Genomic DNA, 15897 nt, shown 5'->3' on the forward strand with positions numbered 1-15897 from the left:
CTGGGGACTATATAATGTCTTTGCAGTCAGATTGGATATAACAAAGTTCAATCCCACATAGTTGTGTGCGTGTGTGTGAGTGTGTGTGTGTATCACATACCTATCACAAACTCAGTTTTTGAAAAATGTGTTGTCCACCAAACAAAAAGGATGGCAACCCAGTGCTAAAAATATGAATAATTGTAGCTAGTTGATGCATTATATCTGTCAGACATCATGTATCAAAGTACTTGTGTTAAAAATTTCAAACCCATGACACATCTCTGACAGTATGGAGAGGCACTCTGGGAAGTTCAGGTTCCATACAGGCTAGCTTTGTCCCTCACAGCTACTATTTTAATCTAAAAGTTAATCTTAAGTGTGTAGAAGCTTCTGGTTCCAGAGTAAGCATCTACACAGTTGCCCTTTCACAACTTAGCCCTTAGGACATTCAGCTAGTGGAATTTCCCTCACATCCTGCAGCACAGTCAATTCATGCACAAAGATCATGGAGAGGTTACATTGCTAAATAGAGTCATACTTAAAAGAGGAATAATAACTCTTAATATTTGAAAAAGGTGTCAGTGGTTAATAATCTATGCTTCTCTTACAGAGAATTGGGGCTCACCCCCTAATACTCACATCAGGCAGCTCACAACAGCCTGAAACTACATACACCTCCAGGGTATCCCGTGGTCTCTTCTGCACTCCTGAGGTACCCACACACATATGACATACATGCACATAGACTCACATATACATAAAAATCTTTTAAAAGAAAGTAGGAGACACCGTGTGTGTGTGTGTGTGTGTGTGTGTGTGTGTGTGTGTGTGTGTGTGCGCACTACTGCATCTGTCTCTGTCTCTCTCTTTGTTTCCCAACTTGAATTTTTTTATAGCTTTGATTTTGAATGGCAATACTCCATTAGACAATGCTATAGAAGCAATTCAAGACAGTTTGCGGCTATTTCCAGACAGCTGAGTAACAGCCGGAGCATTAACATCTGTGAATGAGTCTTCATCCTCTTACAGCAGATTTTCTTTGAAGGATCCAATCAGGATAGAGTTAGAATGTCAAGAAAGGAGGCCAGGCAGGTAATATGACAAACCAATGTTGTTCTTATGTAAGCTGACTTGCTGTTAATTCACAAAACAGTCTGAAAAGATGTGTGATGAAGCTGACTCCTGTCTAGACAGAGAGGGGAGTGCAAAACACATTAGACAGACGCAGCACGGTAGTGACAAGAAAAACCTGCTCCAGTTGCACAAATGCATGGGGGAAGGCATCAGCTAGTTCCTTCTTTATCTAAATATCTAATCCTAATGGGCCCATATCTAGATTCTAGGGAATTTCCACTTTATTTTTAGAGCATTAAAGCATCTGAGCCATCAGTAATAAGGAGGGAGAAGAGGAAAAATAGATAAGAAGAATGGGGGAGTTGGTGGGGAAAGAGGAAGGGAGGGAAGGAAGGATGTAGACAGAAAAAGAGGGATGAGAGACCAGGAAAGAAGAGAAGAGAGAGCAATAAAACCTCTTTATACTGCTCCAAATTTCAAAGGCTATTTATGTTTTAGCATTTGGAAAACATCACTCATCGAGTCTTATAAAATTTATTTCTTGCCTCAGATGCACTGTAGCCATGTGCGTTTTTCTGGTTCTACTTAACGGTGATTACAATTCAGATATTGGAGAAGCCAGCTCCTACATTCATTCTATGTAGATGAATATACCAGTGGTTAGATCTAGCAGTCAATAAGGTCATGTAAGAGAAGGAAGTAGTAGTTTGAACACACACACACACACACACACACACACACACACACACACACACACACACTCCCTTGATGTGGAAATATCAAGGTCAACACAAGGGAAACATTTGGGAATTAGGAAATGTATCACACCTAGTTCTGTTAGGCACACTCAACTTCATTTAAATCCTTTAAATGCTTTAAAATAAGCTTGTTCTAGTTTATATTCCATCTGATTCACACAAACAGACCAGCAGTCACATGAACAGTCACTCCTGTATTAATTTTTTTTATTTGTTTAAAAAGCTATGGATTTTATTTAATACTACATGACAAGTGTGGACCTTCTCAAAGTGGAGCGTAATAATGCCTCATTGGAAAAAAAAGGAAAGGAACAGCTCTAGTAGGTGTGGTGAATAAGATGGTGGCAAAAGTATCAGAGGCCAGAAGAAGGCTATCTTCTTTTAATAGCTCCTGACTACATTGTTTTCTTATAGTGACAAATTTTCTTGAAATATTTCTTTGCTAAGGTATCCTTGTCTTTACTAGGCACTGTTATTATGGTTGTGATGGGGGGGGGGATCTGCTCTCTTAAAATACTTTCAGATATAATTAAAGGGAAGAGAAAAATAAGGAAATTCAGCAAACATGCTAAGGAAAATCTTGTATACATTGGTAGGGCATATTGCTGAAGAGGAGTGCCTTCTATGCCCTCAATTTTCAGCCATGACATCTCTGTGCTCACCCAAAAGACCCTGAAGTGTAATCTACAGATCTGGTGCGTCCAGAACAAATTTTATCAAATAAGTCATGATCAAGCATATGCTTATTAAACACAAAACAAGCTGTAATTGGAACATAAAGACTAGACAGTATGAGTGGGGTGCAAACGGAGGCAGGGTGGAGGCTGTTTCCATTGTCCTTCCTCATCCAAATTTATTTGTCTTTGGTACATTCTGAATGTTTTCTTTTCCTTTCATGGGTGTGTGTATTTGTGTTGTGTATGCATCTATGAGTTCGTTAGTATGGGCGTGTGCCCACATGTGTGCATGTCTGTAGAAAACAGAAGTTGGCATTGGGTGTCTTTCCTTGGTAGATCTCCATTCTATTTATTTATTTATTTTTAAAAGATTTATCACATTTTTGTGTGTGTTAGTGTTTTGCTTTTGTATCAGTGCACCATGCGAGTGGAATGCCTGCAGAGGTCAGAAGGGCCAGAAGAGGGCATTGTAATCCCTGGGATTGGAGTTACAAATGGTGATGAGCCACCTTGTGATTGCTAAGAGCCAAACCAGGGTCACAGAGCCCTCTCTGTGAAACAGGTTCTCTCACTGAATACTAATCTCATAGAATTGACTAGGCTGGTTGACTAACGAGGGTCAGGAAATCATGTTTTTCTGCTCTGCTCATCATTGGAGTTACTGTCACTATGCCTGGCTTTTTCTTTTTGTATGGATTCAGGGGATTAGGTTTTAAGTCTGCACAATCTACCAGCTTCACTTTGAATGTTTCCAGTGCTCAAACATACATACACTAAAAACTAAACCACACTATTGCAAACCAATAATTTGAAAATTAAGATAGTAGCTAACATATGCTTTTCTGGCCTCAGTTATATGAAGACATCTGACAAATTGTCAACAACCTCAATAGATGAAGACAATGGACAAAGTTGCATATATCGTCCTAAATACAAAATCCAATGCCAAAATAAACCCATACCAACTTTAGGGTTTTTGGCCTAAGATTTTACTGTTATTTGTACTTAAACCATTGGAAGAGGTAATTTGCTGATGTTATACATAGTGACCAAGGGAAATATTCAGTTTGTCCTTAATACCAATATGTCTACTCACCTGCCATCTAAATACCTTCTATTGTTAGAAAGAGTAAATGCAAAAGACCCATCCTTACCACCTATATTATTTCCATATGAACTCATATGAAAGATTTATCCTCACATGTCCCATAGCATTATTTCATTTTATACAAATACACACCACACATAAAGCATGAAGTGGCCTGTCTCCACAGCCTGGAAAGTGACTGTAGCTTTTGATGTGGTGACTTTGAAAATAAATGGGGTGGCATACTCTAATTGTAACTCAGAAGCCACTAGATCAATTCCAGTCATTCCCGAAGGATGTTAAGTATCCTTTTACTCTGAGTCCTAACAAGAGAGCATTCTACTATTAACAACCTGATACTCAGATGTGACAGGCTCAGGGACAGAGCACAGTACAATGACCTGCTAGTGCGAACAGGGACCTTCAAATTCCCAGGCAAGGGTCAGGGCAGGGCCATGAGCTCCCAAGGCACATTGGGCAGGATCTGCTTGCCGCTGTAGCCGAAGCATAAACAGCAGAAAAACAGGAAAATGCCATGTTTTCCTAACCTCTGTGAAGAAATAGTGGGATTGTGTCTTTTATGATGGGAAAAATCCAAAAGAAAACAATCTTGTGGTTGGGATGGGGGAGTGTATACTATGAAATACCTGGATGCACAAATTTTGAGTTCATGGGGAGTCATAAATATACAAGAGGTCAAAGGCAGAGGAACAATCGGCCCCCACACTCTTGGATCACAGAGCACTTGGGTGAGGTCAGATGACCTGGTAATGAAGAGAAATCCTAGGGCATGGTGACTCTCCTCAAGCCTGTAGAACAGTAAAAAATTATAGCTCTTGAAACTGATGAGAGATGCCTGAGGGCTCCCATTGTCTTGTCTTTGGGCTCACAGGCATTTTCTAAGCAGTGCGCTGTCTTGCAATGGGTTTTGGTCAGCAAAAGCCTGCAACAAATTCCTCTTTTCTTCTGAAATTTCAGAAAGGTTTTCTTTTGGGTCATTTGTCTAGTTAGCCTTCTGAGTATAAAACACGGTATTTAAAGATGCCTTATGCTTACATCACCAAGCCCAACTTTCTCGTCTGAGCAGCATGTTTTACTAATAAAGATGATGAGGATTGCAGAGCACAGACCCCATGATAAAGAAGACATTGTTTTGAAGATGGTTTCATGTTTCTAAAGAATTGCAAACACATCATTCTGTGCACTGTGTGGCTTTAAAATAGAAACAAAGACCTACTGAAACCCCAAAGATACATTACCCCCAAAAGGAGAAAATGCTTACCAGGTTCAGCTGTTGATCTAGGTTCTGTTAGCATGAGAAAAGAAAAACAAAACAAAACAAAACAAAACAAAAAAAAAAAAAAACAGGACAAGCATTAGAACAGGGTCTGGGGATAATTAACCTACCACTTTGTATTGCTCCCATTGCTTTGGCTACGTCATGTGTGTGGAAATGGTGAAGACCATGGCAGCATAGGATAGAGTTGAGGAGGCAGCCACTCAGTTTACATTTCCATAACACAGAAATACTGTGCACTGGGAAGTGTAAGACAATGTAGTTTCAGAAAGGCTTCTGACTTGTGAGCCTCTTAAAATGATTTGTCCAGTTATGCCAATATGTGAGAATTTTTGTTCTAAGGAAAAGATCTACAGATTCCATCCATTCAAAGGGGCTGATGTGATTCTTCCCCCCCCCCCCATAAAAATGGGGTAGACCAATTCTTTTGTATATTTCACCAGCAGCATTTTGGAAGGGGTTGTGGGTCAAGTTCCAGCATTAACTGCCAACTCTGCAAACATCTTGAGCACAAAACAGCATCTACTCCAGGCCCTTTAAATGCAGGTAGTGTCCTGTTGTCTAACAAACAATGAAGGGACAGTAAAGGTATTATTTTAGAGAAGTAGGCATTTTCTTTTAGGCATTCTAGTTGGCATAACACCATGTGAGCAACACTGTGTGACCAACAGTAGTTGTAAATTAAGTCTATATGGTAGACTCATACTAGAAAATGGACATTCACATTGGCGTTTTAGTCTGCAGTGGAACAATCACAGAGGTCCCTTTGATCCCACATTTACAAGGTGCTGGGAATGGGGAGGGGCTTTGTTACACAGATTAACTCCCTCCCTGCACATGATGACTATCTAGTCTCATCCCACTTACAAAACAGCTCATCTAAGTTGAGTTCTTGTGAAATCAGAGAAAATCAAACTGAAATTTAGGAGAATGGACACCTCTTCTTACTTTTCTGGAGAATTCTGAAGTCTGGAGAGTCTTGGATTTCACTCCCTTGCCGGAACCACTGGACCTGCATCGGGGGTGCTCCCCTGACACGGCATTCCAGGACCACCACCTGGCCCTCGGAGGCTGCTGTGTTCTGTAGTTCCTGAAATTCAAGAAGCAAGTGGCCCTCTTCAGACTTCATGCCTCCGTAAACAGTCTCACAATAGAGAAGAAAGCTGTCAAACCTTAAGACAAAACCCCAAACACAGAGGAAGAAAATCTCCACGAGATGGTTGTCAGAAAATAATCACCCTGGACTAAGGTGAGGATGAACACCTTGATGTCCACTGGCCACCCACCAGCTTTTCATGATCTCTGGGTCATGAGATTAGGGAAGTTTACCATAAGGCCTGTGACACCTTTTTGGCTGTTAACAGTTTTGCACTGACCCAGCTTCTTATTTGTGGAATTTGATGTAACAGTCACCACTCTCCTTTATCTCTACATTTAATGGTAAACTGGTGGAATGTAAGGCTCCCAAACAATTATATTCCAAATGACAGCAGATCCTTAGGGAAGCCAGACAAGGGAAAAAGGAGGAGAATTTTTTTGGCACATCCCCACCCTTTCATGTAACCCCCACTGCCTCTGCCTGACCAGTTTCCTGTGTCCAGTTTATGGAGTTAAGGGCTTTGGCATTTTCTCATTTCAAGATTCTGCATCAAATAATGAAACACGCCACATGTCTTCCTCATTGACCTTCGTTTCCGCCTCCCTTGTAACTGCCTTGTTGCCCTTACCCCACTGCAAATGCAGACTAATAAATTTTTATGATGCCAAAGATAAATTAACTTAACTTTATGAATGCAAAAGGGGTGAAGTTTTTGTGCTTGTATTAAACGCTGGAACGTTAAAAATTCCCTTACATATGTCCTCTCTCTAACCTCCCCCTCCAAGATGAACTAGTCATAGGGGTTATTTGCACATTCAGACTATTTGAGAATTTGACTAGACTGTTAGATACCTTATAACATGTGTAGCTCTTTTGAAATAATTAAGTCATGATTAAACAAAACAAAACCTACCTGTCAACAAGCTAATGCACATAATTCACTAGGAAATGTGTGGACTTTGAGCAGGTTTATTTGTTTTGCTTTGTTTTAAGGGTCTGGGGAGTAACAGCTAGTTGCAAATCTTACAGCAAATGGAGAAAAAAAAATGCCTCAGCAAATGTCGTGTAGGATGTGTGTTAAAGCACTGGCTGAAGGTATTCTAAAAGCCCACATGTTTGCTAATAAATTGTAAAAGTATAAGGGAAATATCTTGTTTGTGCAGTTAATGAATATATATATATATATATATATATATATATATATATGTATAAAATTTAAGGTTATCAACTGCTGGCATTGGAGATGCAGCTTAGGTGTTAGAGAACTTACTCTCTACACATGAAATATCAAGTTTGATCTTTAGCACCAAGTAAAATCTAGGGGTAGTTGCTCTTGACTTTAATTTTAACAATCCAGACAGAAGTTTAAAGTCATCCTTAGCTATACTGAGAGTTTGAGGCTATCCCGGACTACAAAAACAAAACAAAACAAACAACAACAACAAAAACCCCCAAAAAACTATTAATGACTGAATTCCTTTCTCCATGTAGGTGTAGAAAATAGATGGCTTTAAATGTCTTTTCATTTTTTTACTGTGTTTGTTTGTTCACTGTGTGTGGGATTGGGGAATATAAGTGCCAGAGGACAACTTGCAGGAGTTGGTTTTCTCCTACTACCATGTGGGTCCCAGGGAATGAACCCAGGCTTGGTGAAAGTGCCTTTATCAGATGAGACATCTTTCTGGCTTTTAAGTAAATGTTTTGTAGTTTATGATTGTAGGCAGAGATGAGTTAATTTAGGCTTTCAAAGCACAGTGTGCGGTCTTGCTTCTATGGGCCAGCCTATGAAATGGTTCCAGGAAGCCATTTCTGGAACATAACAAATGACACCCAAATATTTTTCATGTTTGAGCTTTTAGGCATCAAAGGAGACTAGATTTATTCCTAAAATTATGTGGATTTATTTTTTCTTTTGTTGTGTTCAAAAGAAAGAGTATAGCAAATGAGTGGATGCTTAGAGACAAAGACAGGAATTTGATTGCTCCTGGAGTTTGGTTACAGCTTACCTTCTCTTGTAATAACACACACACACACACACACACACACACACACACACACACACACACAGGCTGGCACAGCCACACAACATTAATGGTTAAGCTCAGTAAACCCTTAAGATAGCCTTCAGTAACATAAGGAGAACTACAATGATCTCACAATAATGAGAACCAGCCTTCAGAGGCTGGCTTAGCCATGTGGATCATCACTCAGTGTAGCATCTCGGAACATTGGATATTTTAGGATCCATATAAAGAACTCTCATCACAGGTCATTCTCACTTGGCATTGAGATTCCTTGGAAGGGTGTAAGGGAAGAAAAGCCCTCTGGAGTAGCCTTCCTGTGAACATCCCTATTGCCCCAGTCTTACAGTCTTTATCAGTTCTGCTGTGGGAGCCAACCCTACTATTCTGCAGGATTCCCAAGCAGGGATGTTGGAAGTCTTTAGAGGGACAGGAAATAGATGGAAGCACCCTTGGACAGGAAGAGCTCACCTGCCACACACTGTCACCACCATGTGCAAGAGAAATGCTAGAGAAAGGACCCAGGGCAATGAGTCCAAGGGTCATCTGAGTTAAGACCTGAGACATCATTGTCTAAACCTGCTGCACTAAACCCGGCCTAAAGAGGATGCTGCAGGCTAGAGGGAATCTGCCTAACAGGAAAAGGAGAAAGCAAATGCAGGGAAGGGAAGAACCCTGCAGAAGGCAGGTGTGCTACACCACACACAAGGGCAGAGGGCACAGATGCATACAATACTTGCACACATTCTCTGTCTTTGATTTCTTAAAAACCAACATACTTTAAGAATGATCTTTCAGCCGAGTTGTTAGTACACAGATCACTTTGTGATTTGATTTGTGTGGTGGTAGCAAAAGAATGACCATTAACAGTGTCTGTGTCCTGATAGTCGGACTTGAATCTAAGGTTTCAATTCCGGATTTTGAGGATGCTCTTGGTGTCCAGGAGGAGTCAGTAACGTTTACAGATGCCAGGCCATGATAGGGGAACCTTTTGATCTTGTGTCAAGGGACAACAAGATGGCACATTCTATTTCCTCCTCCTATACCCCTACCTAACATGGGCTTGATCTGTTTAAATGAAGAATCGTGTGAATGTTGGGCACAGTGGTGCATGTTTGGAATCCCAGCATTGAGAAAACTGGAACAGGAAGAGTGTGAGTAGGAGGCTATCCTGTGCTATGTGCTGATACTATGTCTCCAATAAAACAAAACACAAATAAAGCCAGAAGAGAGGTGTGTTTGGCCTCAGCTCCCCCCAAATCAGCTGAGTCATGGTTAACAGTATATGCCCTTGAGCTGCCTGTCTGTGAAAAGATACTTCATATTGGTTGTGAGTGTTCTCCCACCTAAGTGGCCCCTGCTCAGAGGATGGGAGGAAAATTTCACCAACTGTTACAGACTTAGGTTTGTTAGGGCCTTAAAGACTTCCTTTGCTTTTATTGTTGCTTGTTTTTTTCAGAGAGGGGTTTCAACCAGTAGCATGTGTTTTCCATGCTTCCTGGAAACAGGGGGGAGGGCTGAGGAAGAGGTTTATTAAGCTTAGATATCCCTCCATGAAGGTACTAAAGCAGCTTTTGCTGTGGCCTTACAGACATTCCTTCTTCCTGGCTCACTTTATTATTTTTAGGCACATTCACATGCCACAGTCCAGGCTGACCTGGAACTCACTGTGTAGTCCTTACTGGCCTTGAACATACAACAACAGTTCTTCTAATGCAGCCATACCAGGGCAGGGATGACAGGGGTGTAGGTCACTAAGGCTTCCTCACAGAGATTTTATAGATTTGTTTACTCATTTATCTTCAGCTTACTTGGAATATATTTTTGTGATAAGTGTGGAGTCCAATTTAAAAAAAATTAAACACCACTGAAGAATTCATTGTGTCACCGAGTGATTTCTATATTCCTACAGTTATTGGAATACTTCTGTGGGTGCTATTCTAACTCCTTAGCAATTTGATGAGACTTGTGTTTTTATCTAAAACTGTTTTAATTTGGTATTTTTTAAAAATACATATATTGGAATGTTTGCAATACACAGGGAAATTTTGAGCATAAGACCTTTCCTAGTTAGCTTCTACTATCAACTTGGCACAGCCTAGAATCACCTGAGTGAGTTTCAGACAAGGGATTGCCTCCATTGGACTGTCCCATGAGCCAGCCATGTAGCCTTTTCTTGATTACTAATTGATGCAAGAGGGGTCCCAGCCCACTGTGGGTGGTACCAAGCCCTTGCAAGGGGGTTTGGATTGTGTAAGAAAGCTAACTGAGCAGAAGCTAGGGAGCTAACAGTAAGCAGAAATAATCCCTTGATTTCTGCTTTGAGTTCTTGCCCTCATGTCCCTCAGGGATGGATGAGACCCTGGAAGGGAAGGCCAAATAAACCCTTTCCTCCCCAAGCTGCTTTTGGTCATGGTGTTTATCACAGCAACAGAAAGCACATTAAGTCTAGACACAAGCAAGCATGAAATTCATTAAATGTTTCCTAAATACCTCATTCATGTATCCCAAGGAATTTTAGATGCTGTTTTTAGCATACCTGTGTGTTGATTGAGACTTGGCACATGAGGTCAACTGCAAGATTTTCCATTCAAGCTTTGCTCAATGTTCAAAGTTTTAACTTGTAAAGCATTTCAGATTAGGGCTGCTCAACCATTATTATAGCTATCATACCTTTAGGAAGCCTTGACATCTTATAGGACAAATTCACATCTTGCCTAGCACTGTCCTATTTATTTCTTCAGTAGGTCTCCCTGGCTCTATTTGTACACACACACACACACACACACACACACACACACACACACACACACCTCATCACTCTTAGAACAGGTTTCTAAATTCTATATCAAATAAGTGGATAGAAACAAAATAAGGAACTTGTTGGGAGTTCAGCTGAATTTGCACTAAATATATCTGGGGACAAAGGACTTCATTAGTCTTTTGACTTGAGAATGGCTCATCTTTCCTCCTATTTGACCCTTTAAAATGTCTTTCAATTAAGTTTTAGACTTTCCCCAAAAAACAAAAATGGAAGAATGAAAATCCACATGGACTGGTTGCTGACCCCTGCAACCATTCAACAACAAGAGTCTCATTCTGCTTGGCAATGTAAATTACCACTTTAAGTCAAATGGAAAATTAGGGTTTTTGCTTGCTTATTTGTATTTTTTTCCTATAAAGCTTCCTGAATTTTTCAAGAGATTTCATTGGGGGTCAAAAAAGAAAACTGATTAATTCTTGGGATTCACTGTCCAGACAAGTCCTGACCTCAAACTCTTAAATTCTCCCACCTCTACCTCCAACTGCTGAGACTACAGTCATATGCCCAGCCATAAAAAAAAGAAAAAATTAAATAATGAATTATATCTTATTATTCATACCTCTCTTGGCTTTCCCACTAGGCAGATACCTGGCTTTACCTGCTCAGAGCCACCTTTTTCAAACCTTGCATAAGAAAATAGTCACACAGTTATTATTCAACTAATACCTTCCTATCCCCTAAGGTAACAATGATGATCTGCCTATTAATATCTTCATTTCAAATCTGAAAGGCTGCTACATAAAGTCACATGTGAATGAAATTTAAGGACTAAAGCAAACATGGAGAATGAGACTTCCAGATGTCAGACCTTAGTGAAAACAGGAAGAAGACAGCCCATGGTGGCTCCATCAGGACGGCAGAGATACGAAGTCGGACTGTGAACCTGAAAAAGTAGAGACACATGGATCAGATTCTCAATATATAAATCTCTAAAAAGATGAACTAAAGGAACCTTTCATTATGGGGGTTGCACCACTTGAATGAATGGAGTGTATGGGAATTACACCATACATCAGCCGGTAGTCAACTCTAACAGCAGACATTGTTCTGTTCCCTTATTTCACATCTGTTACTCTTTTCTCTTCAAAAGGATATTGGAGGTAAGAGTTCCCTGCATCCTGGGGGAGTCTGAGAGCTTTTAAATGCTATTACCAAATGGATTTCTGTGTGTGGGACTTCCACAGGGGTCTGGTTAGATGTTCTCACAGACACTATATTTTATTTTAAAATACAGCCTGGATTCATTGAATCAAAAGGATAAGCTATTGGCAATAAAGGAAAAGTAAATTATGGAAACTCTACCTATCTTATTTTTAATTGAACTCTTTCAATAAAGGAGGATAGAAACTATGTGTGTGTGTGAGTGGGGGAGAAATGAAACTCATTTACTGCTGTGTAAAAAGCTCAAGGTACTGAAAAGCTTACTGAATAGTATTCATTTCAGGGGAAGTAAAAAGAGAATTTTGAATGGAAAATGAGAAGTAGTGAATGAATGTATTTCTGCATGTGTGCATGTGCACATGCACAAAATTGTTTATTTTCAAGTATTCTGGACTTATAAATTGATAGCAATCTGATACCATGTGTCTAAATACACCATGGGACATCACAGTGCTGTGGAGATACTATGGCAGTGACAGACCTTATTCATTGTCCCTAAAAGACTTTTTACTGGCTTGTCATTTGGGAGGTCTGTGTCTCACTTTTTATTCTTTGACATCCAAAGAATATATGGACACAGTTATAATATTGCTCTATGTTGGACATAGTTTTTAATGTCATATGGAGACCATCTCAGAGTCTCTTCATAACACCTTGGAGAGACTGTTGGCACTACAATCTCCACTCTTCAGATAAAGGAATTAGGCTCAGAGACATTGTGCTATTTATTCAAGAGTTCCTTTAATAAGAGCTTCGATTCGAACCCAGGCACTCTGGCTCCCAAATGATAAGCTTTCCATCTCATTGCCTTCCAGGAGGAAATGATGAGCACCTACATGTTAAATCTGTAAACTAGGATGCATTACTCATGTCCCTGCAGAAATAAAACCAATACACTCTGTAAACAAGAATAGCGTTTGTGACTACTCATCAGCTCTGTACACAATGATAGCATTTGTGACTACTCCTCAGTGCATATCTCTCTATTCTGTATTTCACAATTCGGCCATGTTAAGAAGCATCTCGGGTTCTCCCCAGACAAGTCCGTAAACTGGAAAGGAGTGTGGTCAATACTTCTTCTTTCTGCTATGAAATGTCTAGCACAGTGCTTAGTATCCAAATAAACTTGGGTCAATATTTAAAAGTCAAACTCTTGAACAAAAACTAACCATGGATTTGACCAAAGATAATTAAAAAAAAATGGTTTAAAGGAACCATCTATTGTATCTGCCATTTCTGGGTCACTTATCTCTGTTGATTCTTCTCAAATTTATGAACACAGATGTCTTTTCTCTATTGATTTCACCTTCTACATGTTACAAAGTATGTGTGGCATGCAGTAGTTTATTATGGATAATATTATGGGAAATAAAAGCTGGTGGAAGGCATGGGGATGCATATGAGACAAATCTCTTCACTAGGGATGGATTTACCTACCAAGAGTGTTAAGGAAGCCTTCTATTACATCAATTATTTAGATACATTTTTTTCTTTCTTTCCTCCTTTCTTTCTTTCTTTCTTCTGTTTTTTTTTTTTACACTTACAAAACAGTGCTGATGGTGTTTGCAAACTAAACTCACTACAGTTACTTCCCAGTAGTTGTTCTTTCTTTGCTAAAGAAGTCTTGCACTGACATTGTAAACAGTATTTTAAAACAGTATAGTAAAGTCAAAGATTGGATTTGTTTTTTTCTAAACCGTACTATTTGGCCTTCAGAGACCATAAAAGTTCATGCTGGTGTGTGCACTTTACTGGTTTTTCTAAATGAGCTAATGAGATGGGCTAGCTGGATGAAAGGATAGAGAGGACATACACTGGAGGGCAGTAAAACAGAGCTAATGCAGACTCCATCATCCTCTCAGAGCTATGCAAATGTAACTATTGACTTCTGATTACAGATTATTCATATTTTTGGTTGTGAGCCTTTAATATCCAGCCCTACAGATTATTCTTAATGAACTAAAATGAGACCATTAACCACAGGTTTTTCTTCCTTTGATTGTGTTTTTACTCTGAAAGTATTGCAAGGGAATGTGTCAGTCAGATTCAAAGTCCTCTTTGAATCTGGAACTCAGCTGTTTTCAGGCTTGAGGCACAATTACCTGTTGCACAGGCACAGATAAGGGCTGAATCACAGCTGTGGTCACTCCTGTCTTGGGAGATGAAGATCCTATTGTCAAGGAAACAGAAGTCGTTTTCTTTTGAGCTCTGGGAAATAAGGAAGTAAGTGTTAGATTTATTTTTTTAAATAAGCAATTTTGTTTGTTTGTTTGTTTTTTCTTTTTCTTTTTTTGAAAAATAATTCTACAGAAGACCTGGGTTTCTTTTTGTAGACTCAGTCTGCTTTTATTAAAATTTGTTTCAGAAGTTGGAATTTATTAAAACAGCTAGCCAAAAGAGCTGTGTGGTCAGTGCATGGATAGAATAGACTTTAATAAACACACAGGTGAAAGAAAAGTAGCCAGAAGGAACTCACACTGATAAAGATGTTTAAGGTATTATCCAAAAAAAAAAAAAAAAAAAAAAAAAAAAAACCTCTAGAGAAAATAAAAAGTGGGAAAGCTCCAGCTCCAGTCTTTATCAGTAAGCAAATATTTGACATCTTTACGGTTAGGGTCCTATATTTAACTCAGTTTTTGTGTTTATTTTAGGGCTAGCAGCTGTCCTTTGTGCTGGCTTCTAATTTTGTTGAGAGTAGTTTGGACTTTCTGCTTCCCTGCTCAGAGTTTGCATGAGGTGGAAGGGAAAGATCTAGACGGTCAAATTCCAAACTCATAGTGGCCCAGAGGGCGTGAAGTCTTAACTTGAACTCTAACTTCAATCAGGACAGGTAAAGTGGACAACAGCACACATTCCTTCAATATCTGACATTATATGGCATTGAATGGACATGACTTGTCAAATTACATGATTACCTCATTATTGTAATAGTCTTACAATACAGTGTTTGTATTGATGAGTAAGGATATAATATATGTCTGTATATACATATATGCATATATATATTACTGTTATGTATTTACTAGCAAATTAAAGCATTTATTAGCACATCTCAGGATTAATGGAACTTTCTCTCAAACTCAGGTAGACTTGAATATGCTTTTGTAAAATAAAGGAGACAGTAACATTTATTAGTAACTCACATCTCTACAAGGATAAGTAAATTTTGGCCTTTTCAGAAACAAGGTATAACTAGCAAAAGATTTTTATATAGAAGAAAATCAATTGCTGGCCCAATTAGACATGTTTGATCCTCATTCACACCTTAGCAGTAGCCTAACTTGTTTTTCTTCAGTATGACTGGTCTTGTCATTTACTTACAATCATTTCTCTGGCTGTCTCGGAAGCTAGTTTTGGCATAGTCATGATGAAATACAGGCTCCCACCATGTAAACTCATGTGAAGTAAAAAACTGTGTTCCAGTGAAAACACTTGATCTTTGACGGACATGACTTGACCTTTCCCAGCCCAGCACACCTGGCTTCAAAATCCAGCAGCTGTTACCCTTCCTTGTTGCAAGGACCATCAGGAAACTCAAAGACACTCACTGTGGCATAGCTCCAGCTTTTGATATGAAAGGTAAGCTTTCACTTTCAGAGTCCGTTGAACTGGCTCCTGGGAAGACATTAAAAATCATGACATAGTTAGGAAGTGGGAGGTTTCAGCATCTAGAAGAATTCCTAAGAGCAATGGTCTCCATTTGCAATAGTAACAAGCAAGGTCTTATTTGTGCTACAAATACCCATGGAAATGAGGATGATTCAGTGTCTAATCACTTTTTATTGTTTCTTCAGAAAATAATCTTTTAAAAGTACTAAGAATAGCTTGCTTTAGACCACTATGCTTGCAATGTTGGGTTTATTATTAGCTTCAGTTTATTACTTTGGCCATCTCAAGTCATCCTTTCACATGCCTAG

General features: G+C 39.3%; 1 protein-coding gene across 3 annotated transcripts in view; it reads right to left on the reverse strand.

The window, feature by feature from the left end:
* Nucleotides 1-15897, reverse strand: part of Palld (palladin, cytoskeletal associated protein) — a 356672-nt gene that overhangs the window by 186367 nt on the left and 154408 nt on the right. For 2 of the 3 annotated variants that reach the window (XM_051182476.1, XM_051182477.1), the window contains exons 1-5: nucleotides 15529-15591; nucleotides 14083-14188; nucleotides 11628-11702; nucleotides 5824-5965; nucleotides 4861-4884 (exon numbers count right to left, since the gene is read on the reverse strand). In XM_051182476.1, coding sequence (XP_051038433.1) covers nucleotides 4861-4884; nucleotides 5824-5965; nucleotides 11628-11702; nucleotides 14083-14188; nucleotides 15529-15536 — 355 coding nt within the window. In that variant the 5' untranslated portion in view covers nucleotides 15537-15591. Of the gene's footprint in view, nucleotides 1-4860; nucleotides 4885-5823; nucleotides 5966-11627; nucleotides 11703-14082; nucleotides 14189-15528; nucleotides 15596-15897 lie in introns of those variants that run through there. The other variant, XM_051182479.1, reaches the window with a different exon arrangement.

Source organism: Phodopus roborovskii, unplaced genomic scaffold, assembly GCF_943737965.1.
Source record: "Phodopus roborovskii unplaced genomic scaffold, PHOROB, whole genome shotgun sequence".
Taxonomy (NCBI): domain Eukaryota; kingdom Metazoa; phylum Chordata; class Mammalia; order Rodentia; family Cricetidae; genus Phodopus; species Phodopus roborovskii.